Source organism: Mustelus asterias, chromosome 15, assembly GCF_964213995.1.
Source record: "Mustelus asterias chromosome 15, sMusAst1.hap1.1, whole genome shotgun sequence".
Taxonomy (NCBI): Eukaryota; Metazoa; Chordata; class Chondrichthyes; order Carcharhiniformes; family Triakidae; genus Mustelus; species Mustelus asterias.
This window is the reverse complement of record NC_135815.1, coordinates 45,184,479-45,211,499: the sequence shown is the minus strand read 5'-3', so window position 1 is coordinate 45,211,499 and position 27,021 is coordinate 45,184,479. Positions and strand designations below refer to the sequence as shown.

Below are 27,021 nucleotides of genomic sequence, written 5' to 3'. Positions count from 1 at the left end.
ACAAACAAAAATATTTTAAATTACTTTGGTGTGTGTTTTTAATTAATCAGTTGCTTAAGGCATGATGTCAACCAAGAAAGAAATGGACTGTTAAATTTACAGTTGCTCTTGTCAAAGCCTCATTTGCTTCATATTAAAATTGATATTTGTTAGCTTCATTTGTGCTTTTTGTATAGTACTTATTAATACACAATAATTTTGTATTACTGCTGATAATCAGCCTAATGGATTTTTAAGACCTATTAGCATTCATTTTACCACTTTCTGCTTTCCTAATTTGAGTGATTTAATGTGTTTTTATTTTAATTTTGGAATACAAAAACCAAATTAACATTAGCTGTGTCTTAAGGCATGGAAGGAGTAGTGTGTGTCACAGGCATTAAGCTTTCATAGTCTTTTATTCAAGAGACTAATATGGAGAAGAATTGCAGTGAACACAAATAAATCCTACAACTGAAGCAAAGGTTTAACTAGTTAATATGGGCTCTCTTCAAAACTAGCAGACAGATGAATATTTTTGTAAAGCTGTTATATGATATGATTTAATTTGTTGTTTTGGTTATGTCGATAATATAACTTCAATAACTTAGTTGACGATGCAGCTTTCTAATTCTTAATTAATACAATAATTCTGTTTGCTAAAAAAAATTAAATGCCTGAAAAATTTGAAATGTTGTAGATAGCATTTCTTAAACTTCCAAATTCAAAAATTCATGTGACAACTGTATAGCTCAAGCTTTAAGTATTAACCTTTAACCTTTGACCTTACAGATTTTAACCAATGAAATGTCTCTTTAAACTTTAAAGGAAACAATGATAACGAACGCCTGGCGATTGCTAGACAGCGAATCCCATATCGACTTGGTCGAGTAGTTGATGATTGGCTACTCGACAAAGGTAAAAACATTGATTAAAACTTCAAATAAAAAATAATTTGAACATAACCAAGTAGTGTTGGATTGTAACACTAATAAACTTAAAATATAAATTGCCAGTAAAATTAAATAAAACAAAATGTTTTAAACAGTAGTTAGAAATATTTGCATTGCGTGTTGAATAATTATTTTCCCATTATGAAATATCAGCAGTTTAATAAGCATACCCCATTAACTTAAGGTTAAAGGGACTGTTAAATATAGTCTTCTAATTGTGATCAATGTACAACATTAATCCTAGACATTTAACAAACAGTGATAAATCCTGTACAGAATATGTTTACTATGTCTAAATTTAGTCATTAAAGGATGTACAATTAGCTGTGATCCATTTTTTTTCATTGCTGCAACAACGTCCTTTTAAACTATAGATAACTTAAATAGTGTTTCATGTGAATTGGAAAGAAGATCTGAAGTCCCTTTAACGTTTACTTCAAACATTTGAAGGAATTGTGGTTTGAAAAGAAGTTAACAATATAAAATGACATTTTCTGCATGCTTTTTGCTGTGCAAAAACTGAACCCTTTATAAAAGTATGATAAATGATTTTTGTCAGAAAAGATCAAAAAAGTGGTACTGTTGCAAAGGTTTGTTCTTTTGGAGTGAAATGTTCCACGTAATTTTCTCATTTTTATGTGTCACGTTATTTCACATTTGCATTTACAGTTTTGTTTTTCATTTTAACCCAAAGGAAGGCTTGCTGGAAGGCAATCAAAAGTCATCATAAGATCTCACGATGTGTTCTGTTATTTTTGTGAAGCAACATTTTCTACTATGGTTAAATTCTTCTCTAAATTCAGTAAAAATTGCTTTTGAAAGAAGGCTGTGCAAGGCAAAGTGGGAAGCCGTACATCTGATTGCCCTTTAAGCAACCAAAAGAAATGAAATTACTCTAAGAAAGTCTGCATCTCTCACATTTCATCCACGAGCAATAAATTGCTATTCATAGTGTTCTTCGGTAATTTATTGCGGTCATTAACCACCTCATCAGTTATTTGTTTCTTCACATAACTGTAAAATAAAATTCCTAATTTAATTAAGTCCACATTCAACATTTTTCCTATATATGTAACGATGTTTTCACAGGACGGCAGCTTACAATCTTCAATAGCCAAGAAACTATAAAAATTGGTGGCAAGGACAAAGCTCGTCCATTCCAGGGACAGCTAACTGGTCTGTACTACAATGGCTTGAAAGTACTTAATATGGCAGCAGAAAGTGTCCCAAACATCAAAATAGAAGGAAATGTGAGATTAGTAGGGGAAGCGTCCTCAATGACAACAGAAACAACAACAACATCAAAACCAGCAGAGATATCAACCACCATTATGGAAACTACAACCACCATGGCCACTACTACCACCAGAAAAGGGAGGTCTACAACCACAAGAGATGTTATGACTCAGGTAAGTAACCCCAGGTTTTGTTTTCTTCTTTGGGTGTCTTTTTTTTAATGAATGAAATTTTGCATTAAAATAGTGTCTTTAATATTGTGCGTCATTCTGAGGACCGTGGAAAGACATGATATGAAGTTTCTGTAAAAGCTATTATTAAGAATCAGTGCTGTTTATTCTACTATTGTTTCCTGCATCAGAGAGATATTTCCATTTTAGTCATTTTGTAATGTGAAGTACCTGTTAAGGTAACTAGATAAAGTGATTGCTTCAGCCCCACTGTCAAGTTAATGTCAAGTAAGTTCTGAGTTTTCTTTTTAACAATAAGCCTTTACAGTCATCTCATGTTGAGAATTATATGATATAATTATTGAAAATCAACTAACAAGGGGCATTTGGAAGACATTGGTGACCAAGACAAGCGAATCAGGTTGGATAGTCAATATAAGTTTCAAAATGTGAAAAGATTATTTTCTTGAACAAAGGAATAGCAGGTTTTAAACAGCTATAAAAATTAAATGCACATAAAAGCACACTAATAGTCCTCTAGAGCATTATTGCCCAGAAATTGCTGGAATGGTGTGACTCTATGAATTAAATTTTTGACCAAATCCTTCAAATCATATTTGTGCCACAGATTTCTGGAAATGTGCATTGGCACGAGGAAAAAAGGGCATCTGGCACTCATGACTATTTGAATCCAATGGTGTATCTCCTTAATCAATGAACATCAATGATAGAGAAAGAAACAATAAATAATGAAAATAGGGTGGAAAATTGGATGCAGCAACAGAAATACAGAGCAAACTTTGCACTGACCTGATGCTCAGGTAGGTCAGATGTCAGAGGGAACACACCATTTAGACTATTCCCCCATTCAGCCAATAATATCACTGACTAATTCCCTGCCTGGCAGCTTACTTTATAGCTGAGCATCTAGTTGGTTGGGAAGTAAATAAGTCTGCAGCAGGGATGTATGGAAGACTGGAGATTGGTTGTGGGGGCATTGATGGATATCAGTTTGGAGGGGGTTCTTCTGGACTGAGTGAAGGCGAGGCAATCAGGAGGAGGATCGACTTTGGTGGTTGGCGTCAATTGGGAATGGGGTAGACCGGAGTTGAGACAAGGCAGTGATTGGGAGACAGAGTGATAGGAGGGGACGCGATTGGTGTGGAGACCTGATGGTAGTGGCATTGAGGCTCGGTGGTGTGCGAGAGATCAGAGGTCTCGGGGATAGCAAGGTAGTTGTTGGGGGAACTCCAAGTTGCAATGGCTTCTCAGACGGGCACTTGGATCCAAGAGGTGGTCATGAAGGCATTCACCCCCTGAAGCAGCCAAATTCTCCTTCCTTGGGAAGTTAGCTGACTGACAACAATTACAGTTCAAAAGCAGAAGGTACAAAAACTTGCCATCTCATTATCATATATAAAACTGCCACCTATCCCCTTGAATTGGGATTAGTCACCCTTCCATCCACTGGCTTCAGCTATAACCAGAATGGCCGGGTCAGATCCAATCCAAACCAACCAGTATTTTTTTTAAGTTAAAATTTAACCCAAAGAAAGATGTAGGGTGCGATTCTCCGGTCCCCAAGCACTCATGCATGAATCAAATTCAGAAACCGCCAACAGCTGGAGATCGTGGAATGAACCAAGGCAATGAAAGATTTTGAGTGGATTGCAGATACAGCCATACAGGTTTCCAAGTGGCCAGGATGCATAGAGTTATCATTAAACATGAGATTTCACAGCTGCTGCAGGACACAATGAGGAATGATCTTTTTACCAGTTGAGTGCCTAAAAGTGACAGCTAGGAATGAGTTACTACTGTTTAAACACACCATGAAGTCAGTCAGCCATGGCATCCCTGTCACGGGATGGGGGGCGGGGGGACCTCCTGCCCTCCAGCACAAACCTCCCTGTCCCCCAGTTGAGATGCCATGACACCGCTTTCCAAGAGCAACTCCAAATTACGCCCACGTGACTTCTGGCTGGGGAGGAGGGTGCATTATGATAATGAAATGACAGTGAGCAGTTTTGCATAATCAATGGGTTCCTGCCTGTTCTGGGCAGGCAGCTGATTGGATCTCGTGGGGCGGGCCAGGTGCATGGAGATGGATTTGTCACCTGTCAGGAATCCCATTTTAACCCCAACAGTCCATTCAATGGGACATCGGGAAGGCCTTACTACCACAAACTGAATCAAGGTGGTGGCAGGATCTGCACCGATCATTCTCCTCTCCACACTAAAGGCCCCATCACCTAACATACCATATGAACGAGGACAAGATTCTGCCCATTGTTTCATTCCTGTTTCTTTTCATTTGAGAGGCATATCAGGACCATAATTCACCTCATTAACAGAGTCTTTACAGTGCGAATTATCAGCCCTAATTGACTGTGGCAAGATTAATTTGCATTCATGGTGCAAATCCAATAATTCCATGACACACAATGGGGAGGATTCTGGTGAATTTTGTTTTGTGCAAAAACCAATGTTAATCATCCCAGCAATTTGTGGAGAATCTTTTTTTTAATCACAAATTGTTGAGTTTTTAATGCTTTAAGGATGTTGGGTGGTGAGAGCATACCATTTCTCCAACAATTTCTGGGCCACTATTTTCCAAACTGCTGCACAGTTGTGAATTCTCTCCTACTTGTAATTGATGTGCTTTTGGTATTCATTTGGGGGTGAGGGAGGGGATGCATGGGAAAGAATGTACGATTCAAGTTTGAATTGTGCCAACAAAAATTTGTATTTGGTTCAGTTCATGAATGAAAGGAAGAAAATTTAGATGTATCTGGTCCTCTTGCCAACACAACGTATGCCATGACTGGCAACACTTTTATTTCACAAGCATTTCTTTTGAAATATCTAAAGTTATACAGAACTTGACAGAAAATTTGGGCAGAATTTTCCCACATTCTTTCAGAGGCTGGAATTCTCCGATCTCTTTCACCCCTCCACTGCTGCCAGCGAGAACGGAGAATTTGGTGCTCGGCCCAATCTCCATTCACTGCAACGGGACTGAAGAATCCCAGCCAGAGTGTCAGGCTCTGACTGAAAACTGGCGTGTAACTCACCCTCTGCACAGCCAAGTTTTAGTTCTGGTTTTCAGACACACTGAAAAGAAAATGAATGGCTGGGGTTTCAAGTCAGTCTGGCAGGGCAGGACCTGATAGAGATGGCAAGGCCTGCTCCACAGAAATCAAGGTGCCATGTTTAAAGGGCACCCCGATCAGCTCAGAAAGTAAATGCTCTCTGCCCCCATCCACGGACACAGAGGACCCCCCTCACAAGAATCGGGGGCATCCCCCCCTCACAAGAATCGGGGGCATCCCCCCCTCCCCACAACACCACAGCACAAGCAACAGGACTTCCTTTCCTCGTCTCCCCCCCAACAACACCAACAACAGGACTCTCCCTCCCCCACCCCCATGTCAACATCGCCACTCCACCCCCCCCCCCCCACCCCGCCCCATTCTTTGCAGGCATCAGGGCTCTCCCCTCTCACCACCCCTCCTCACAGGTATTGAGGCAATCTCCCCCCCCCCCCCCCCCCGCCCCACCTCAGCCTCTCTCCTCTCCCCCATGTCACCACAGTCTTGAGGACACTCTCCCGCAACCCACCACCACCACGGTCTCAGGGACACTCTCTCCCCTCTTTCCAATCCACCCCCTCTTCCTCCCACCACAGCAGACTCTGGGGCACTCTTCCCTTCCCCCCCCCCCACCCCCGCAAACACACCCCTCGCCCACACCACTGCAGTCTCAGGGGCACCCTATCCCCATCACTGCATTTCAGGGGCACTCTCCCACCTTTCCCCAATCTCCCCTTTCTCCCCCGACCTCTGAAATCCCGGGAGCACTCTTCCACCTCTCATCAATCTTTCCCCTCTCGCCCCCATCACAAAAGACTTGGGGGCACTCTTCCCCCACCCCCCACCCTTGCCCCACCACTGCATCTCACCCCATCACCGCACTCAGAGCATTCTCCTCAATCTCCCACTCTCCACGCGCACCCCCCCCCCCCCCCCCCACCACCCCCCCACCATTGGAATCTCAGAGCCTCTCTTCCCCCACCATCACAGTCTCCGGGGCGCACTCCACCCCCCACACTCATCAGCCCTCTCCAACACACATAAGCAGAACCATTCCCTTGGGGCTGGCCAGAGTGTCTACCTGACATTGCCCTGGCAGGTTGGCACTGTTTCCTGTCTTCGCAAACCTGTTGTGAACCTTGATGACATGCTTCAATATTCTGTGAAGGGGGAATAATGTGGGGAGGAGGCCCTTTAAACATATGTTAATACATTGAAATATATTTAAATAAGGTTCTCATTCTTTCTGGATAGGGACCTTGTTACGCCACCAATGAGAGGCAAGGAAAATCGGGAAACATGATCTCAGTGGCGAGAATCGCGTTTCCAGATTCTTGTGAGATTTTGAGCCTGCTTCACCATTCTCGCTGGTGGCAAATGCAGGCGCAAAATTGCCCTCTTTATTTGTATTCATTATTAATTATTAATAGATGCAATTTAACTGAATGAAACATTTCTCCAGAAGATTGTGAAAGAACATTTTAATGCTTCTCTGTACCATGTCAGTTCAACTTATATAAACTGGGCCAAATTTCTAATTTGCCAAATTAGTCCAAATAGGATTAATGACATTTTCAGTGCATCCCAAAAGTTGCTAATAGCAGAAAATAGTCAGGATTACAGAAGCTGGTTGTTGTCACTACGGCTGTTATAGCTGTGGGTATTTTAAGGTTGATGTGGAGATGCCAGCGTTGGACTGGGGTAAGCACAGTAAGAAGTCTCACAACACCAAGTTAAAGTCCAACAGGTTTATTTGGTAGCAAAAGCCACAAGTTTTCGGAGCACTACCCCTTCATCAGGTAAGTGGGATGTCCCACTCACCTGATGAAGGGACAGTGCACCGAAAGCTTGTGGCTTGTGCTACCAAATAAACCTGTTGGACTTTAACCTGGTGTTGTGAGACTTCTTACTATTTTAATGTTTGCAATAACTCTATAACAAATGTAAATTAATAAACGTTCTGAGGGAATATTGCCAGAATGAAAAAATACTAAATTCAGGGATGAATCCAGATCAGTGAATGGTCTGCTTTCATAGCAATTAAGTCAGAGCGAAAATGATAAACACAATAATACTTTTGGCTGTTTCAAGATACTATGGGCAGAATTTTAAGGTCTGTCACCTTGCTTGGGCCTTGGGTGAGAAAGGGGTAGCGGGGCACATCCCTCAAGAGCCCCCTTTCTATCCGGTCCCCCCTCCACTCCTCACCCACCTCCACTTCACTTCAAGAGCTTGATTGTCTTCCTTCGCTCAGGTATAAAGGCTTGAGGCTTTCTCCAAGTTTTTCTACAGTTCTGATGTTCCTATGTAGTGAGAATTCAAGGTAAGACAAGGAAATGGATAAGAGATTTATCAAAGGAAAGGAAACAGGAGGTACTCTGTTCAAGGAATAATGTTGAGAATTCAGGCAAAGGACAGTTCTATGTTGTATGCGCCAGAGATTGATTATGAGCTCCCTACTGTTTCTAATTTACATTAATGATAGATTCAGAAGCTCTCAGCAAATTGATTAAATTTGCAGAGGATGCTAGCTGATAGTCAGGGGTGGGGGGTACAGTGCGGGTGCAAAGGACTCTAATGAATTAGATGGCTGGAATTGTGCCAAATGCAATTTAATACAGATAATTGTAAGGAATTGTGCATTTGAATACAAAATTAGTGACCTTAATGTGATTAGTATGAAATAGTTTAACAGTGAAGTTCAAAGAAGTGTTAACAGACTTATTGTACACAGTTACTATGAAGCAACATCAACAAAACAAACTAAATGCTGAACTGTATTGGTAAATGGTGAAGTATAAAGTATGTTAAGAAATATAGCTAACAGAGAATCTGTTTTAAGTCTTAAGTGACCTATCTATAACTCGAGCTCCAGTTGACAGAAATTTAAAGCCCGAGGCATCGCCACACTGAATTTACTCTTGGATCAAAGCTATGCACTGAAACAATCCAAAGTTTGGGTGGCACGGTGCTTAGCACTGCTGTCTCATAGCGCCAGGAACCCAGGTTCGATTCTGGCCCTGGGTGCCTGTCTATGTGGAGGTTGCACATACTCCCCGTGTCTGCGTGGGTTTTCTGGGTGATCTGGTTTCCTCCCACAGTCCAAAAATGTGCAGGTTAGGTATATTAGCCATGCTAAATTGCTCCTTAGTGTCAAAAGATGTGTAGGTTAGGTGGGTTAGCCATGGTAAAAGTGTGGGGGTTACAGGGATAGGATGGGGGGGTGGGCCTGGGTAAGATGCTCTTTCAGAGAGTTGCTGTGGACTCAATGGATTGAATGGCCTCCTTCTGCACTGTAATTACATCAGAATACAAGTTTTGTATACAAATATAAGAAATGACCAGAAAGCATGAAATACAATTTTCTGTTATGGTGTCGGCCACAATGGTGAAGTGTACTTGCCACCATTTTGAGAGCAATATTGCTCACAATAGAACTGCACCAGTTTTGTTGATAAGCTGGAAAATTCCTGCATTTGGTTATATTGTCCTTGCTCAAGAATGAATTTCAAAGTACCTTGAGCAAAACACCCTTAAATGATGTGGAATATCTGTAGTTGTTCTCTATTCTCCTGCCAAATGCACTGAAGAATGGCAGAAACTCCATAGATGTGGCACAAATGGTCATATGTGGAGTTTCTCCAACATTTCCACTGAAGTTGTCATGGAATACCAGAGGAAATTCCAGGCGCTTCATTTTTATAATGAAGATATCCAAAATGTCTTTACCTTCATTTAATTGAACAGTTGGGAATGGCCACCGCTGACTGAATCCACTCATAAATCATAGAAAGTGCTGTTAATTTAGATCAATGCATGGAGGCAGTCCATTGGATTTCTTCACCGTCTGCAGTGTTAAAATGCAGTAAATACTGTACCACAAATGATCACATTTATAACCCCCTAAAACTGTCTTTGAGGCAGATTAAGTTAGCTATTTTCTTCTCATTTTTATTAGTTGCACATAAGTGATAGCATTTTTATTTGTGGAATGCTATTGTCGGAGTACCATAACATTTTATTGGGTTTTACACTTTTAGAACACAAATATCTTTGTCACAGACATGACGCTATCTATAACATATAGTGAGAGAGAGAAAATTGGTAGACATATACATAATAAGAACAGCAGATGATATGCTGCATATTAGTTACACCATAGATTTGGAACATGTAATCAAAAAATCTTTATAGGCTGAAAATATTGCTAATCTTGTTTTTAATCCATAAACTGTACTGTGCTTGGATGCACAGCATGTGTTACTCGCCAATACTTTCTGTAAAGTAATATCGCTTCCAAATTGTCTATTAAAAATATCACCATGGTAGTTTTATTATCTCAGCAACTCAATTTGGGGGGGGGGAGGATGGTGTGAACAATAAACACGAGGGAATGTTATGCACTTCATTCAATCATAGAAAATATTTGCATTTGTACAGAATCTTATTACATTGTGGAAACATCTGAAAGTACAGTACCCAAAGAATTATCTTGTAATTGATACCTATGGTAATTATTATACTGGCAAATTGCTATAAGTTATTTATAAATGTCATTCCAGGATTTCTGCAAATAATTTTGTAAAGTTTTCATGATTTATTTTTGTTTTTAAGTTTTTCCTAAACAGTGAAAAATGAAACTGGCACTGATGTAGCAATATGTGGAAAACATGAGGATGAAGTCACAATACAAAGTTCAGTTAGTTCAGTAAATCCTCTTGCTGGATATTGACCAAATATATACATGGTATGGGTTGATGAAGCAATTGCTCCCATAAATCTCTCCTGAGGTCTGGACCAACGTGTTTACAAAAAAAGGAGAGAAATCACTCTCATCAGCTCCTGGTCACAAACCTTCCACATCACAGCAAAAATCTTAATTTCTCAAACATCTCCAAAGCTCTTGTTCATCTACATTAGAACATGATCCACCAATGCCATCATTTTGAAATCCATAGTCTGCTGTTAAGATCTCTTCAGGTGCTCACCCCATTCTATCTTTATAGCATCCCAGATCTCTACACTCCTCCATCTCTCGCCTCTTGTGCATCCTTGTGATACAAGATGGAGCTGGAGCATGGCGACTTCTTGCGAGCTGTGCCCAGCATACCCTCTAATTCTATCTTTTACTCTCATTCTATGCTTCTAAAACTCTACTCTTTCTCTACACCCTAGCTATGGCTAGACTACATTACATTCTCCACCCTCTCCTTTTCTTCTCTATATACGGTATGCTTGTCTGTATGGCATGCAAAAAACAATACTTTTCACTGTATACTAATACATGTGACAATAAATCAAATCCTTCACTTCTCTCTTTGCCTTCATACCTCTCTCCTCTTTAAGAGCTACCTCTTTGACCAATTTTTTTAGTCTGCTCTCCTAATTTTTCATCCTGTATGGTATCAATTTGTGTCTGATTATGCCCCTGTGAAGCATCTTGGGATATTTTACTATGTTAAAGGAGCTATATAAATGCAAGTTGTTGCAGTTTCAAAAAATTGAACTTTCTTTAGAAGAATAAAAATCACAAATAATTCAGTGAGAACATTTACAATTAAAACGGAATTATTTTCAAGAAAGCTTTTTCCAAGATAAATTATCTTTAAGAATTTATTTATTCACAGCAACATGATATTTTATTCAGTGCTAATGAGCTTTGGTTTACAATCACTCCCTTAAATTATTGTGACTGTTCTTAGATTAATTATAATCTTATTTCATCCAAATTTACATATAATGTCTTTGCATGTAATCTATTGTGTGAAAACACTAAAATATTAGTAGCTAAAACACAGCATGTATTCGAGAAGGTGCCTCCTGAAAATTTATACTAAAGGTTGCACTTCTAAAAGAAGGGAAATAAAATGGAGATTAAGAAAATAATATTTTTTAGGGCGGCACGGTAGCACAGTGGTTAGCACTGCTGCTTCACAGCTCCAGGGACCTGGGTTCGATTCCCGGCTTGGGTCACTGTCTGTGTGGAGTTTGCACATTCTCCTCGTGCCTGTGTGGGTTTCCTCCCACAGACCAAAGATGTGCGGGTTAGGTTGATTGGCCATGCTAAAATTGCCCCTTTGTGTCCTGAGATGGGTAGGTTAGAGGGACTAGCGGGTAAATGTGTAGGGATATGGGGTAGGGCCTGGGTGGGATTGTGGTCGGTGCAGACTCGATGGGCCAGATGGCCTCTTTCTGCACTGTAGGGCTTCTATGATTCTATGATTCTATGCTGATACGATATAAACATTAATCAGATGGAACTGAAATTAATGTTGGTGGACCTAATTTCAATCTCAAAATTGACCATGGTTAATTTGAGGGAAGAATTTGTGTTTGAGGGTGGTTGCTGCAGTTATTTGAAAATACAGTCCTATGTAGGTCAAAACACAGCACATGCTTACTCAAACATTTTTCCCAATAAAAAAGCTTAGTAAAGAAATTCTGCTGCATTGTTGGGCTCTCACACTCCAAATGTAGACTGGTGATGTACAAAGAGTGGAAGGGATGAAATCAGTTCAGGAAAAAGGCACATTAGCAGCAAAGATAGATTTCAAGATCCTAAAGCAATCTAACACTAGGGCTAAGATTCCTTCACTGTGCTGAATATTTCCATCAGATCTTGCGTAGTTACTATTCAGTAAGAAGTTTAACAACACCAGGTTAAAGTCCAACAGGTTTATTTGGTAGCAAAAGCCACACAAGCTTTCGAGGCTCTGAGCCCCTTCTTCAGGGCTCAGAGCCTCGAAAGCTTGTGTGGCTTTTGCTACCAAATAAACCTGTTGGACTTTAACCTGGTGTTGTTAAACTTCTTACTGTGTTTACCCCAGTCCAACGCCGGCATCTCCACATCATAGTTACTATTCAACAGACTATTAAAAGTCTATCCCATGTTAGAAAAATAGACTTCTACTTCATTCTTAGAGCTGTAGAGATTAGTGTTAAATTTTGAGATATTCTCAAATGTGAATGTCAAGTTGACAAGAACTTCTGTCTTAGAACAAACATGTCAGCAAAAGGAGAAATAAGAAGACAGGTAGGACCTATGAGTGGCTGGAGGCATGGTGCAGGAGTCAGGGCTTCAGGTACTTGGGATATTGGGACCAATTCTGGGCCAGGTAGCACCTACTGAAAAGGGATGGGTTGCACCTTCACAGACCAGACACCATAGCCCTCAAAGGGAGGTTGGGGAGGGTTTATAATAAATTGACAAGGATGGGCTCAGTGGTAGATAAGGGGAATAAGGTGCATAAAGGAGCGAGTGTGTTGGATAGTACTAGAGAAGGTGATACCATGTTAGATGGGAGCAGACCAAGAAGATAAATTTAGAATGCATGTATGTAAATACCCAGAGTGAGGTAAATAATGGTGAGCTACAAGCACAAGTGGAAATGTGATGCCACTGCAATAACGGAAACGTGATTTAAAATTGCTGAGAAATGCATGTGTAATATTCATGGATACAAAGTGTTCAGAAAAGATAAAGTGGACAAGGAATATGGGGTGGCAGTATAGATTAAGGAAGATATTATAGTTTTGCAAAGAGGGATTGTCTTTGCGTTGACAAGGGCAGAGTCTGTTTAGATAAGAGTTGAGAAACAAAAAGAGTATGATCATACCACAGTGAAAGAGAGAGGAAGAGAAAATCTGCAAAGATCTGTTTCTCCAGATGCCCTTATTATGAATGCTCTAAGACTCCCTCATGAATTAGTTCAGCGGGGGCCTGTTTTCACAAAGGCAAGTGGAGTGTTTACTTCAATTGACTTTATGAGGTTATAATACCTTATTATTTTTCTTTGAACTATTTGTTTCAATGTCATTTGGACAAGGTTAAGAGGTATGAAATGAGGTAAAGCTTATATTATTGATATGATGACTGATACTTTTATAGTGTTGTAAGAGCAGCAGTTTTTACAAAGCACATTTCTGAATGGATGTTTTTTTAAAATGAATTTCAAGACTTGCCATTGAGATTATATGTTTCTATAGTGTATACTGGGTGAGTGGACTTGGAGAATGCAGGGGGCCTGTGGAGAGGGAAGGAAGGGGGAATTAGGTTATTGGGGTGGCATGGGGACAAGGTGTATGAGAGGTAAAGGCTAGAGGGCCGAATGGGCTTTAATACAACTGGGACAAAGTTCCAGAGAACCAATGTGGACCGTCTACCCAGCCTGCATTGAGACTTGTCTACCTCAGTGGTTGTATTTGAACTGCTTCTGAGGTTGGCAAGCCTGACCTGATCCCACTCCACTTTCCTGAAGTGAAAATAGTATATCCTTGGGACATTTATATGGAGGACAGGTCTGCCTTGGTGTTGTGCAATGAGGAAAGATTAGTTGGCAATCTAGTTGTGAGAGACCATGATATGGTAGAATTCTTCATCAAGGTGGATAATGATGTAGTTAATTCTGAAACCAGGGTCCTGAATCTCAATAAAGATAACTATGATGGTATGAGGCATGAATTGGCCATGATGGACTGGGAAACAGCACTGAAAGAAAAGACAATGGACAGGCAATGGCAGCATTTAAAGAATGAATAGGTGAACTCCAGAAGTTATTTATTCCTGTTTGGCGCAAGAGTGATAAGGGAATTGTGGCCAAACACAAGGGAACTTAGAGATAGTATCAGATTCAAGGAAGAAGCATACAAATTGGCAAGAAAAATCAATAGGCCTGAGGATTGGGAACAGTATGAAGGTAAGCTAGCAGGTAACATAAAAACTGACTGTAAAAGTTTCTGTAGGTATGTAGCGAGAAAAAGATTGGCAAAAATGAATGTAGACCCCTTGCAGTCAGAAATGGGAGAATTCATAACAGGCAATAAAGAAATGGCTGAGGAATTAAAATGAAACTTTGCTTCAGTCTTCACAAAGGAAGACATGAATAATGTACCAGAAGTGCAGAGAGAAACATGTTTTAGTGAGGAGCTGAAGGAAATCAACATTAGTAGAACATAGAACATAGAACATTACAGCGCAGTACAGGCCCTTCGGCCCTCGATGATGCGCCGACCAGTGGAACCAATCTAAAGCCCCTCTAATCTACACTATTCCAATATCATCCATATGTTTATCCAATAACCATTTGAATGCTCTTAATGTTGACGAGTCCACTACTGCTGCAGGCAGGGCATTCCACACCCTTACTACTCTCTGAGTAAAGAACCTACCTCTAACATCTGTCCTATATCACTCACCCCTCAATTTAAAGCTATGTCCCCTCATGCTAGCCGTCACCATCCGAGGAAAAAGGCTCTCACTATCCACCCTATCTAATCCTCTGATCATCTTGTATGCCTGTATTAAGTCACCTCTTATCCTTCTCTCTAACGAAAACAACCTCAAGCCCCTCAGCCTTTCCTCATACAATTTTCCCACCATACCAGGCAACATCCTGGTAAATCTCCTCTGCACCCTTTCCAACACTTCCACATCTTTCCTATAATACGGCGACCAGAACTGTACACAATACTCCAAATGCGGCTGCATCAGAGTTTTGTACAGTTGCAGCATGAACTCCTGGCTCCGAAACGCAATCCCTCTACCGATAAAAGCTAACACACCGTACGCCTTCTTAACAACCCTTTCAACCTGGGTGCCAACTTTCAGGGATCTATACACATGGACACCCAGATTCCTCTGTTCATCCACACTACCAAGTATCTTACCATTAGCCCAGTACTCTGTATTCCTGTTACTCCTTCCAAAGTGAATCACCTCACACTTTTCCGCATTAAACTCCATTTGCCACCTCTCAGCCCAGCTCTGCAGCTTATCTATGTCCCTCTGTAACCTGCCACTTCTCTCCGCACTGTCTACTACTCCACCGACTTTAGTGTCATCCGCAAAATTTACTAATCCATCCTTCCACACCCTCATCCAGGTCATTAATAAAAATGACAAACAGCAGTGGCCCCAAAACAGATCCTTGCGGTACACCACTAGTAACTGAACTCCAGGATGAATATTTCCCATCAACCACCACCCTCTGTTTTCTTACAGCTGGCCAATTCCTGATCCAAACCACTAAATCACCCTGAATCCCATGTGTCCATATTTTCTGCAAAAGCTTACCATGGGAGACCTTATCAAACGCTTTGCTGAAATCCATATACACCACATCAACCGCTTTACCCTCATCCACCTCTTTGGTCACCTTCTCAAAGAACTCAATAAGGTTTGTGAGGCACGACCTACCCTTCACAAAACCGTGCTGACTATCCCTAATCAAATTATTCCTTTCTAGGTGATTATAAATCCTAGAGAAATGGTTTTGGGGAAATTGATGGGGTTGAAGGTGGATAAAGGGGTAAACCTTTTAGAACTGAAGTGAAAAGAAATTTCTTCACCCTGAGGGTGGTGAATGTGTGGAATTCAATACCACGGAATGTAGTTGAGGCCAAAACGTCTAATTTCAAGAAGAAATTATATATAGGTCTTGGGGCTAAAGGGATCAAGGGATATGAGGGGAAGAGGGGATCAGTATACTGAATTCAATGATCAGCCATGATCAAAATGAATGGCGCAACAGGGTCGAAGGGCTGAATGACCTATTCCTGCTTCCAGTTTCTATATTTCTTTGGTAGTGAAAATCCAGCCTTTCGGGTCATCAATCCACAACTTCCTGGGTCCTCAGCACCAGATTTAGGGGATATCCAAAAGATGTGCTTGGGAAATCACTCTCAGATGTTTCCAGGTAAGGGTTAATCTGGCAATTGTCCAGAAGCGTCAACTTCCCCTGGACAATTATGCTCCACTGGGAACCAACTGACAAAGTGATTTGGATGGTAACTTTAGTTGGTTCAGCCAGTCTTACACTAATAGTTACTCTGAAAGATTTAGAAGAAATAAACACACTTCTAACTTCGGCTTTAAAGACACAGACCGGTCCCCAAATGGGACACCCACCACACTACTAAAGCCCCAGACTCCCCAGCTAAGCAACCCATCCCCCCCAGTGTATTCCCCACACTCCCTCTTCCTAACCCCTTGACCCGAGTCAACCCAACCTTCATGTACATCGATCTTTGAATGAGACAGGACATCTTGAGAGTGGTTCATGAGGTACATGGGATAAAGCTATTCTTGGGGAGGCGATGGCCTAGTGGTATCATCGCTGGACAATTAATCCAGAAATATGTTTTGGGGACCCGGGTTCGAACTCAACATAGCAGATGGTGGAATTTGAATTCAATGAAAAAATTGCCTGGAATTAACAATCTACAGATGACCATGAAACCATTGTTGATTGCCGCAAAAACTCATCTAGTTCACTAATGTCCTTTAGGGGAGGAAATCTGCCATCCTTACCTGGTCTGGTCTAAATGTGACTCCAGAGCCACAGCAATAGGGTTGAGTCTCAACTGCCCTTGGGCAACTAGGGATGGGTAATAAATGTTGATCAGAAAGCGACGCCCATGTCCCATATTAAAAAAGAATAATAATAGAGATAAAAGCCAGGACGTTATACTAAACCTTTTATAAACTCTGGTTAGGTCACAACTAGAATATTACATCCAGTTCTGGTCACCACACTTTAGGAAAGATATGAGAGTCCTACAGTGGGTTCAGAGGAGATTTACCTGAGTGGTTCCAGAGACGAGGGAATTTAGCTGCAAGATTAGGTTGGAGAAGTTGCAGTTATTCTGCTTGAAGTGAAGGAAGTTGATGAGAGCTCTGACAAAGGTGTACAAGACTAAAATAGCTTGAGGTAAGATAGACAAAGACAAGATGATCATTGGGGACACAGGTTTATGCTTTTGGACGAGCAGGAGTAATTGAGGAAGAGTTTTCTTCATGCAGTAAGTGTAGTGACGTGGAAATCACTGCTGACAAGGGTGGTGGAAGTCTGACTTCAAAAGGGAATTGACTCAGCGCTTGAAATAAACTTGCTGAGCTCTAGGGGTAGAACAGGAGAATAGAATTGAGTGATTGCTCTACAGAGAGCTGGCATGGAATCAGTGGCCTGACTGGCCTTCTGTGCGGTAATGACTCCTTGATTCTAGAATTTGCTCTTGTAATCTATCCATCTTAAAAATTAAAGCTTTTGCGTTTCAAGCACATCAACAGGAACAGAGGATCTCATTAATGCTAATGTCGATTGGGAAGCTAAAGACGTGAGAACTCAGGAAAGTTGTAGCTGTAGTTCATTGGACTCACATAAGTGAGTTGGAAGATTAATCATCATTTTATCTGATGTTTGAACTGACCTGATTATACTGCATGGCTTTATCGCACAGGTCCTCTGGATGGAGCAGTGTGTAATTCTATGCCTTACATGGGAAGACAGGACTTAGGAGTAAGAGTAGGCATTTCAGGCCTTCGAACCTTCTCCTACAGTGAATAAAATCATGGCTGATCTGTTTGTGGTCTCAACTCCACTTTCCTGGTCTGCACCCCATAACCCTTGACTTCCTTATCTAACACAAATCCAACTCAGCCTTCAATAAACTTAAAGATCCAGCTCTGGGGAAAAGAATTCCACTCCAATGACCCTCTGAGAGAAAGAAAAATCTCCTCACCTCTGTTTATAGACCTCTTATTCTTAAACTATGTCCCCACATTTAATTTCCCCCACAAGAAGAAACATCCTCCCGGTATCCACCCTTGCCAGGGCCCTTGGCAGCTTATGTTTCAATAAAATCACCTCTCATTCTTCTGAACTCCAGTAGGTATTGGCCCAATCAGTTCAATCTTGTTCCATCAGACCTTCATCTCAAGAATGAGTCGAGTGAATCTTCTCTCAACTGCTTCTGATGCAATTATATCTTTTTTTCCCAAATAAGCAGACCAAAACATACACGGTACTCCAGATGTGGTCTCGCCAAGGCCTTGTACAGCTGCAATAAAACTTTCCCACTTTTATATTCCATTCCTCTTGCAACAATTGCCAACATTCTTAATCATTTGCTGCACCTGGATACTAACTTCATGTGATTCATGTACCAGGATGCCCAGATCCCTCTGTACCATAGAGTTCTGCAATCCCTCTCCATTTAAACAGTGTCCTGCTTTTCTATTCTTCCTGTCAAAATCGACAAATTTGCATCCGTTATATTTAATCTGGCAAATTTTTGCCAATTTATGTAACCTGTCTATATCCCTCATCAGACTCTCTATCTCTTTTTGGCAATTTATTTTCCCACCTATCTTGGTGTAAATGGCAAATTTAGCCACCATACATTTGATTCTTTCTTCCAAGTCTTTGATTTAGATTCTAAATAATTGACGACACAGCACTGATCCCTGTGCCACTCCACAAGTTACAACATGCCAATCTGAAAACAATTCCTTTATCCCTACTCTCTGCTTCCTGTTAGTTAACCAATCATTTATCCATGCTAATATGTCACCCCTTACACCATGTGCTCTTATCTTGTGCCATAATCTTTCATGTGGCAGCTTATCATTAAATGCCTGTTAGCCATCCACCCTGAAGCCCCCATCTCATCCAAAAAAGCTAAAGGATCCTCAAACCTGTTAGACAATTATAAGGACTGAGACTCCCGCTTTCTGGGCCCCCTTACCCACCTCACTTGCAGTCACAACCACCTGTTCCTGATCACTGGACAAATCAGAAGACCCTATCCTAAATAGTATGACCGCTTCCTGGCAATAACATACCTAGGAAACCTCCTCATCCCTGATATATCACAGTGTCTGAGCCTCCAGTTCAATTACACTGATCTGAAGTTCTTCAAGCCATAGTCACTTGCTGCAGATGTGTCTATCCTGGATCACACTGACATCTGGGATTTCCCACATTCTGTAGTTGCAACACATCACCTGCCCTGATATCCTTAATGTGTTTTGCATTGGCAATTTTTATCCCAATTCCTGAAGGTACCAGTTCCAGTGGGAATTTAGGCTGCAAAATTTGGCTGTGCAGTACCTGTATTTGCAGTGCTGTAGATGTTGTTTGGGTGCAAAATGGCATTAATGTTGCGTGCATATACCTCAAGTGCAGCCCAAATGAATGACACTTTGGTGAGGGCAGTAGCACAGACATTAGGAGCATGTGCTGGAAGTATACAGAGGAGGCAGATCATGATGGTTAGCATACATTGCAAATTTGACACCAGCAGAAACATTTTTGAACTCTGGCTAATGCCCTCTTTAAATTTAGTTTTTGCAGCAGGAAGGACTTTGCACATGTTAATACACCATTCTGGGATGCCATACTGTCTTGTAACATACCAGAGTGACTGCTGATGGATAATATTGAAAGCCGTCTTGAATTCAATGAAGTTGATAATGAGTGGCTTATAATACACTAAACTCTGTGCTTTGTTGCTTTTGAGCATAAAGATCTGCTCACAGCCTGATCTGCCACCCCAAGAACATGCCTGTTCTACTGCTTTCAATCTGTTGAGGATCACAGTGCTGAACACCTTGCCAGGTACTGACAGCAGTGTTATGCCCCTCCAGTTATTGCAGTCGCTGAGATTTCTTTCTTTGGCAGCTTAATGATTACTTGTTGCCTCCAGTCACCCAGGACATCTCCACAGTCCAGATCTTGTTTAACAGGTCTGTGAGTTCTGTTGTGACATTGTTCTTGTCATGTTTCAATAATTCTGCAGGCACCTCTCTGATCCCTGGTGCCTTGCTGTTCTTCAGGCGGTTGATGGTTCTATGGATCTTTGATTTGGCACTTTCTCCTGGTGCAGTGCTGTTGTCAAACTCGAACGTGGAGCTGGGGTCAGATGGTTGTGGTTCTCCCAGAAGTATTCCATCTACTTTGCCTCCTACTCCTTGTCATCATTAGCATCCTGCTGTTCTTGCTCTTGATTGGTACAGTGGTGTTGTTTCTGACAGCAATCAGTTACTGCATGGTTCTGTAGCGTGCCTAGGATTTGTTCCAAATTGCCGATTCTTGTGCCTCCCTGTCTTTTAACTCGATCCATCCTTGTTTGTCTTTCCTGTAGCTCTTCACACTTTATCCACTCTGCTGTATTTTTATCATCTCATCTTCTCATCTTTGTTCAATGTTCTTTTCCTGGTTCTTTTTGCGTTTTGCCAGCTTTGTTTCATTGATCAGCTTCCACATTGGGTCACTGATCTATCATTCTTTGTCAGTTCCTCTCATGCACTCAATGGTGACATCTGCACTCTCTTTAATCCCTCTTTTGAAGATTTCCCACTGCTCTTCTATGTTACCTGACCTCGGTAGCATTTTGAATTTGTTGGAGATGGCCTGTTGGAACCTGTGCAACATGGCCTTGCCCGGGGCAGCATGGTGGCACAGTAGTTAGCACTGCTGCTTCACAGTGCCAGGGACCCGGGTTCGATTCCCGATCTCAGGTCATTGTCTGTGTGGAGTTTGCACATTCTCTCTGTGTCTGCGTGGGTTCCCTCTGGGTGCTCCGATTTCCTCCCACAGTCCAAAGATGTGCGGGTTAGGTGGATTGGCCTTGCTAATTTGCCCCTTAGTCTCAGGGAGACCAGCTAGGGTAAATGCCTGGGGTTATGGGGATAGGGCCTGGGTGGGATTGTGGTCGGTGCAGACTCGATGGTCCGAATGGCCTCCTTCTGCACTGTAGGATTCTATGGTTCTGATTCAGTTTCTGCCTTGCAAATAGCCACTGTGGTTGTTGCCTTTTTCAGCTTCAGGTAGATCCTGCCTAACACAAGGTGGTGGACATATTCTACATCAGCTCCTCAACATGCCTGGTGATAGTTTTGACTTTCAAGATTAGGTATTTTAAGGATTGGACTTCCTTCTGGCTTTAATGTGTATCATATGCAAATCTTCAAATGTGCCATCCTTTCTTTAACAGGGTTTGCTGGAATGTTTTCTTCTTGCTTTTTCTGCAGCAGTTTTGAGTTTTTACAGTGAGGATGCCCAGCCCCATGCCTCACCCTCCTTTGCTTTCAACCAGCTTGGGACTGGCTTCGGTGAAGTTAATGTTGCATTAACATTGCTGAAAAAAGAGACTTGTCGACTTTTTGTCTTGCACTCATCAGGACATTTACGAAAATACCAAATGCAAAAGGAACAACAATTTATACTTCATGAGAAGAGAGTTGGCAAGTGAATTCTGATTGGTAGAGACCTTGCTGTGGAGAATATAATCAACTAATGACTGGCAGTTAACTACCAAGCTTCACTTAAATTCAAACCTGGCAGGTTGACTGTGATTGATCAAGGCACAGCCCTCGGGAATGAACCAGAGCATGGCAGTCACCTAATTTTTTCATTTTTGCCAACCAGTCGGCACTCTCTTCCCATGAAGTATAAATTGTTCCCTTTACATTTGGTATTCTTGCAAAAGTATTGGTCAGTTCAAAAAACAATACTTTTCACTGTATACTAATACATGTGACAATAACTCAAATCAAATATGATAAGCTTCAACATGTCTCTGCTTTCAGTGGTACTCAAGTTCTGTATTACAAAACAACTATATATTAACATCTTCATGGTGTTATATCATGACTTCAGCTGTTGCATCAAGACCAGCGCGGGCATTATCAACTCCTTCAACATCCTTCCAGGATTATGATAAAGGTGCATATTCTCTCCATGCCTCTTCTTCTTGGTTACTGATTATATCATGAGGAAGGTGACTTTGAGTGCAGACTTTGGCATCTTGTGACAACTTGATGACGGACCTAGATTTCGCAGATGACATTGTCTTGCCCAGTACAAATATGAAGCTGTGACTCTACATGTCTATAATAGTTCCAGTCCCAATCTATACCAGTGCAACATGGAACGGAACAGAGGACTGGTCAGAGACACCTGAGGGATATTACAGAGACATGGCCGATGCTGTCAGGACACATCCTTTGCCTCCCAGACATATGCCCCACCAGAGTGCCAGTAGAGTGAACACTACAGGCTGGACGAAGAAGATGGGGCTGGCCACAACAGACCTGGTGAAGTCCATTTCAGGAGGATCTTCAAGATCGGGACATCACCTGGGCAGGAGTGAAAGAGATTGCAATTGGCCAGCGGTAGATTCTTACTGCTCTTGTCCCACGTGTAACCAAAGGAACAAAGCCTGCAAAAGAGGAGGAGGAAAGTATGCATTTTAAATCAGCATCTAGTCTACCACCGACAGTAATCCAAATATTAAGTGACTGATAATGACTTCTGAACATATACAAAACCATTACTAGATAGATTCAAGTACAACAATCAGTTTCTTAGTAAATTAAGAAAAGAGAATTCAAAAGCTTTTAAAAATTAGCAATTTGTATCCTTGCACCCAAAAGACCCAATTTAATTTTAGAGCCTCTTCGACAGCAAAATTAGCAGACACTTACGATGAGATTAATTTACCCTGGAGACATGGTCAACTTTGCAGACGGAGCCTCTTTCAAATGCACTGTCTCTTAACAAGTGCAAAAGATTGCAGAAACTTAAGTTGCACTCAGTTTGAGCTTAATCTTTTGAGGTGGGGATATCGGGAGAATTATGATGAAAGAAAACAGTTCCACCGATTAGAAACTCCAGGCCAACAATTTTCTTACCAGGGATATTCTATCCTCAGGCTACTGTTTTCGAACCTAAAGAAGCATTGGTGGGAGCTTGGCAATATGTCAGCCATGCGTGGCTCAGGGAGACAAGAGAATTGGGGGGAATGAAAGGAATGGGGGGAAAACTATGGTGAAATTGATATTTTTACAGTAGGTGGACTGTAAAGAAATACACATGAAGGGAAAAGAGAGAGAAAACTGGTGGGAAAGGAGAAAAGAATACATTAATACGCTGCTACCTTTTGAAATGTCTTTAGGGTGCGTGAATGCCTCAGGTTCCTGCTCGATAAGTGAAAAATCTCCTATCGAGGATTCATCCATTATTGACAGCTCTGTCTGATGGGTCAGTTTATGATGGCATGTTTGACATTTTAATCCATAATTTTTTAAAAGCGAAAATGCAAATTTGTTTTATTACCAAAACTTGAGCTGGAAAATCACTTTGCTAAAAACAAAAGTATCTCTCAATTTTAGCTATGTTGTATGATGGTGTCAGCATCAGTTATTTTCATTCAGAAAGTTATCCTTGCAATTTTTCCATGCAGAAGTCTTGGTGCAGATAAATCCTGTTGCAATATCCCTAAAATTCATCCATACTTGAAGAAGCCATTCTTACCAGAATACAAGATAAGCAGATACAATAGATGACCATGTTCATTCTTTTGTATGATGCTGTAAATAGCAAATTATTGAATTTGATTTAAATAAATAGATTAAACGCCAATGGGTTCAACGAAAAGTAAGTAAAATATTAGACTTGCACATATGGCTGAAATAGGTAACTACCTTTGAATTTTTTTTTGATGAAGATGATGTCCTGTTGGAACATCTTGTTGATGTGTTTTACTAAAGCTCTTCAAGTATACACTTTTTTCTTTTATAATGCATGGGATGTCGGCATTGATGACTAGGCTAGCATTTATTGCTCACCCCTATTTGTCCTTGGGAAGGTGGCAGTGAGCTGCCTTCTTGAACTGCTGCAGTCCATGTCATGTCGTTTCATCCACACTGCTCTTCGGGAGGGAGTTTCAGGACTTTGTGAAGGTCTTCAATGATGATATACCAGAGGCAAATGTTTCCGATTAGTATACCAATGAATTCTCAAGATCCATTGTGCAACAGAAGATTGAAGTATACCCCTAAACCTGCAGGAAGTGATTAGAAGCAAAATCCATTCAAAATAACCTGCGCTGAGGCAAAATTAAGAGCACAGCAGGCACTCTAGCTGTAAAGACAGCTATCATTTTGGTGCAGTTATAGTTAATTACATTGGGTTATTTTTAGAGCCTTAGCAAAGATAGTGCCTATTTAAAAATGACAGAGTTTAAATTAATCTGAAGTTTATGATGTCAGTTGCATGCATTATTGAATAAAGAGGTGGATACAAAATACTTGCTTTGCAGTGCTGAGTGTGAAATGAGATGAATGAGAATAAATCTTCTCTCTCTTGCTAATGCACTTCTGCAAATAAAATAATTTTGTAATATTACGACCTGGAAAAAAATCCATGTCAATCAAATCTTTTGCCCACTTCTCTCTTCATTTATTCTCTCTTGAAGGCATAGGCTCCTGCAAGGCATCCGCAGGCATCGAGTTCCAAGGGAACTGACATCTTTCAAAGACTAAAATTATTAGCAAATTACTTGATCATGGGGAGAATTAGAGCAAATACTGATGCTGTGATTACCAGAACTCCCACCCCAAGGACACTTTCCGATAGCAGTCACGCGATAGTGATCAGAAACAGGAATCAGGACAGGTTCTGCTCCCCACTTTCCCTGCTTGCTTTTCCAGGAGCTCTGGCATCAAGTGCAACTACACTACTGCCATCCCAGTTGAGGTCAGTTCGCTCAGCAGAATCCACAGAGTAAACTTGGAGTTTTGTCCTTAGTATTGTTGTGGTAGACACTCTCTTCACTATCTGAGATTTTCAGGGGAGTCTCATGACTATCCTGATAACCAGCTACCTTAGGCTAAATTTAGAAAAGCAAGCTTCGTTATTTAAGTTATAAGGAAAGACTACTGGGCAATGGCAAAGAATTGAAGTCCAATGCATGAATTAAGAATTAATAAATGAAATTATTTTTGACAAAAGCCTTACAAATCTTGTTATACCCTCAAGCTGACTTTCACTAAAATTATTGATAAGGGAATTTTACACTTTAGGATCAGTTTTTCCTTGCTAATGTAATAACATTGAGTGTTTAAGTGTCAGGTGACCTCAGGCCATTGTTAATCTATCTGCTTTACCAAATCTGTAAAATTATATTCATTGAAAATGAATGACAAAAAAAGGTGAAAGAGATTATGTGTGAACCCATTAAATTTGAATAAATGGCTCATTTCTGGAGTCTGTAATGAAAATTAAACATCTTGAGGTGTGACTGTGTTCTAATGTGCTTTATTTTCAGTAAGCCCTTCTGTATAAGCTCTTTTCCTGATATCAAAGTTTTATTTTCCATAATACATTCAAATGGTTCAATCTGTCACATTAGCTAACACAAACTAAAATACTACAGAGACTAGAAATCTGAAATAAAAAGGCAATGCTAGGAATACTCGTCAAGTCAGGAATCAGAGTGTCTCAAGCAACCAGCACTTTATACAGATGTGGTCACTATGAACCACAATGGGGTTCACCAGCTCCCACATGCTGCAGCTACAACACATCGCCTGGTCCTGCATCCCTATTTTATTTAATTAGATTTTCAATGTGTTTTTCATTATACGACTGATCTTCAGTTTTCACTCTGTAATTTTTCCTACCTCGCCTTCAATCTCAAAACAAGTCAGAAAAAGTAGAAGAGAGAAATACTCACCTACCAGTCACTTACTTGTGATACACATGAGTGTGTTCACTCGATGTTGCAGGACTACTGTGGCCTATCTCCCAGTTCTCCTGTGTTGGTCTGCTTCTGCCCCCACTAATCTGTGGAAGTAGTTTAGAAAACAAGATGATACAGCAATATCTCCCTCCCCCACTTCCCTAAACTCCCACATTTACCTCAACTCCCACTCTATACAGCTTCCACTCCGTGGACCAGTTTAGGAAGTCAAGGACAGCAAAGTCAGAGTGGAATGGGGGAATTAAAGTGACTGGAATCTTAGGATACAATTATGGACTAAACTGAAGTGAATAGCAAAGCTAAATTTTGGGAAAATCCACTCCAAACATAAAACTTCACTCATCAGGGGCACAGTTTTGAGAATTGGGTCCAGAGACGAACATCCCCAATTTGCAACCCCCACGTGTTTCTGCTCGATTAGGATTAATCAGAGGAAAATAGTAAGCCTCATGCTTTATTTGACTCATGCTCCCATCATGTAAGGGACCTGGGAATCCCAAGCTTCAAAAGTTATATTTAGATTGAGTTTGAGAGCTTAAGTACAGTAATCTACAGCTAACAATACATTCTCCGAAGATAAGCTTGTCAGACCAAACCTGGATATTGTCCAGTTCTTGCAGCTTTTATGTAAGAACTGTGGAGTCATGAATGGTACTGAACATTGTGCAATCATCAGCTAACAACCCCACTTCTAACTTTATGACACTTCATTATTCCTGTACTCCAATCTCCTTGCAATGAAGCCCAACATGCTATTTGTCTTCCTAATTGCTCGCTGTACCTGTATCTTAATTATTTTATGTTCCCTGTACCAGCACATACAAGTCTCTTTGAACAGACACACTTACAAGTTTCTCACCTTTTAAAAAATATTCAGCCCTTTTATTCTAGCAACCAAAGTCATTAACTTCATTCTTCCCTACATTATACTTCATCTACCATATTGTTACTCACTCACTTAATCTATCTCTTTGCAGCCTCTTTGTGTCCTCCCCACAGCTTACCTTTCCACCTTACCTTTGTTCTGTTGGAAATGAACAACTTTCCTCTCATTTCTTTACACAGAAATTAAATCACAGGTGAACATGTTGCCAGGAAGAGTTGTCGACAGAAAACTGTAATTAGAATTGATATTGAATTAGATCAAATATGTCTTTTTTCATACCAACCTATCAGTACCTCACCAAGAGAATGTCTATACTCTGGTGCCCCACCTCTCCTATTTCTAGTTTATCTTTGTATCATCCACAAACTTAGACTCTGTCA

General features: G+C 40.9%; 1 protein-coding gene across 3 annotated transcripts in view; it reads left to right on the top strand.

The window, feature by feature from the left end:
- The window catches only part of nrxn1a (neurexin 1a), a 1,876,664-nt gene that overhangs the window by 1,721,624 nt on the left and 128,019 nt on the right, over nucleotides 1–27,021 (top strand). For all 3 annotated transcript variants that reach the window (XM_078229844.1, XM_078229842.1, XM_078229843.1), the window contains 2 exons: nucleotides 808–897; nucleotides 2,022–2,341. In XM_078229844.1, coding sequence (XP_078085970.1) covers nucleotides 808–897; nucleotides 2,022–2,341 — 410 coding nt within the window. The remainder of the gene's footprint in view (nucleotides 1–807; nucleotides 898–2,021; nucleotides 2,342–27,021) is intronic.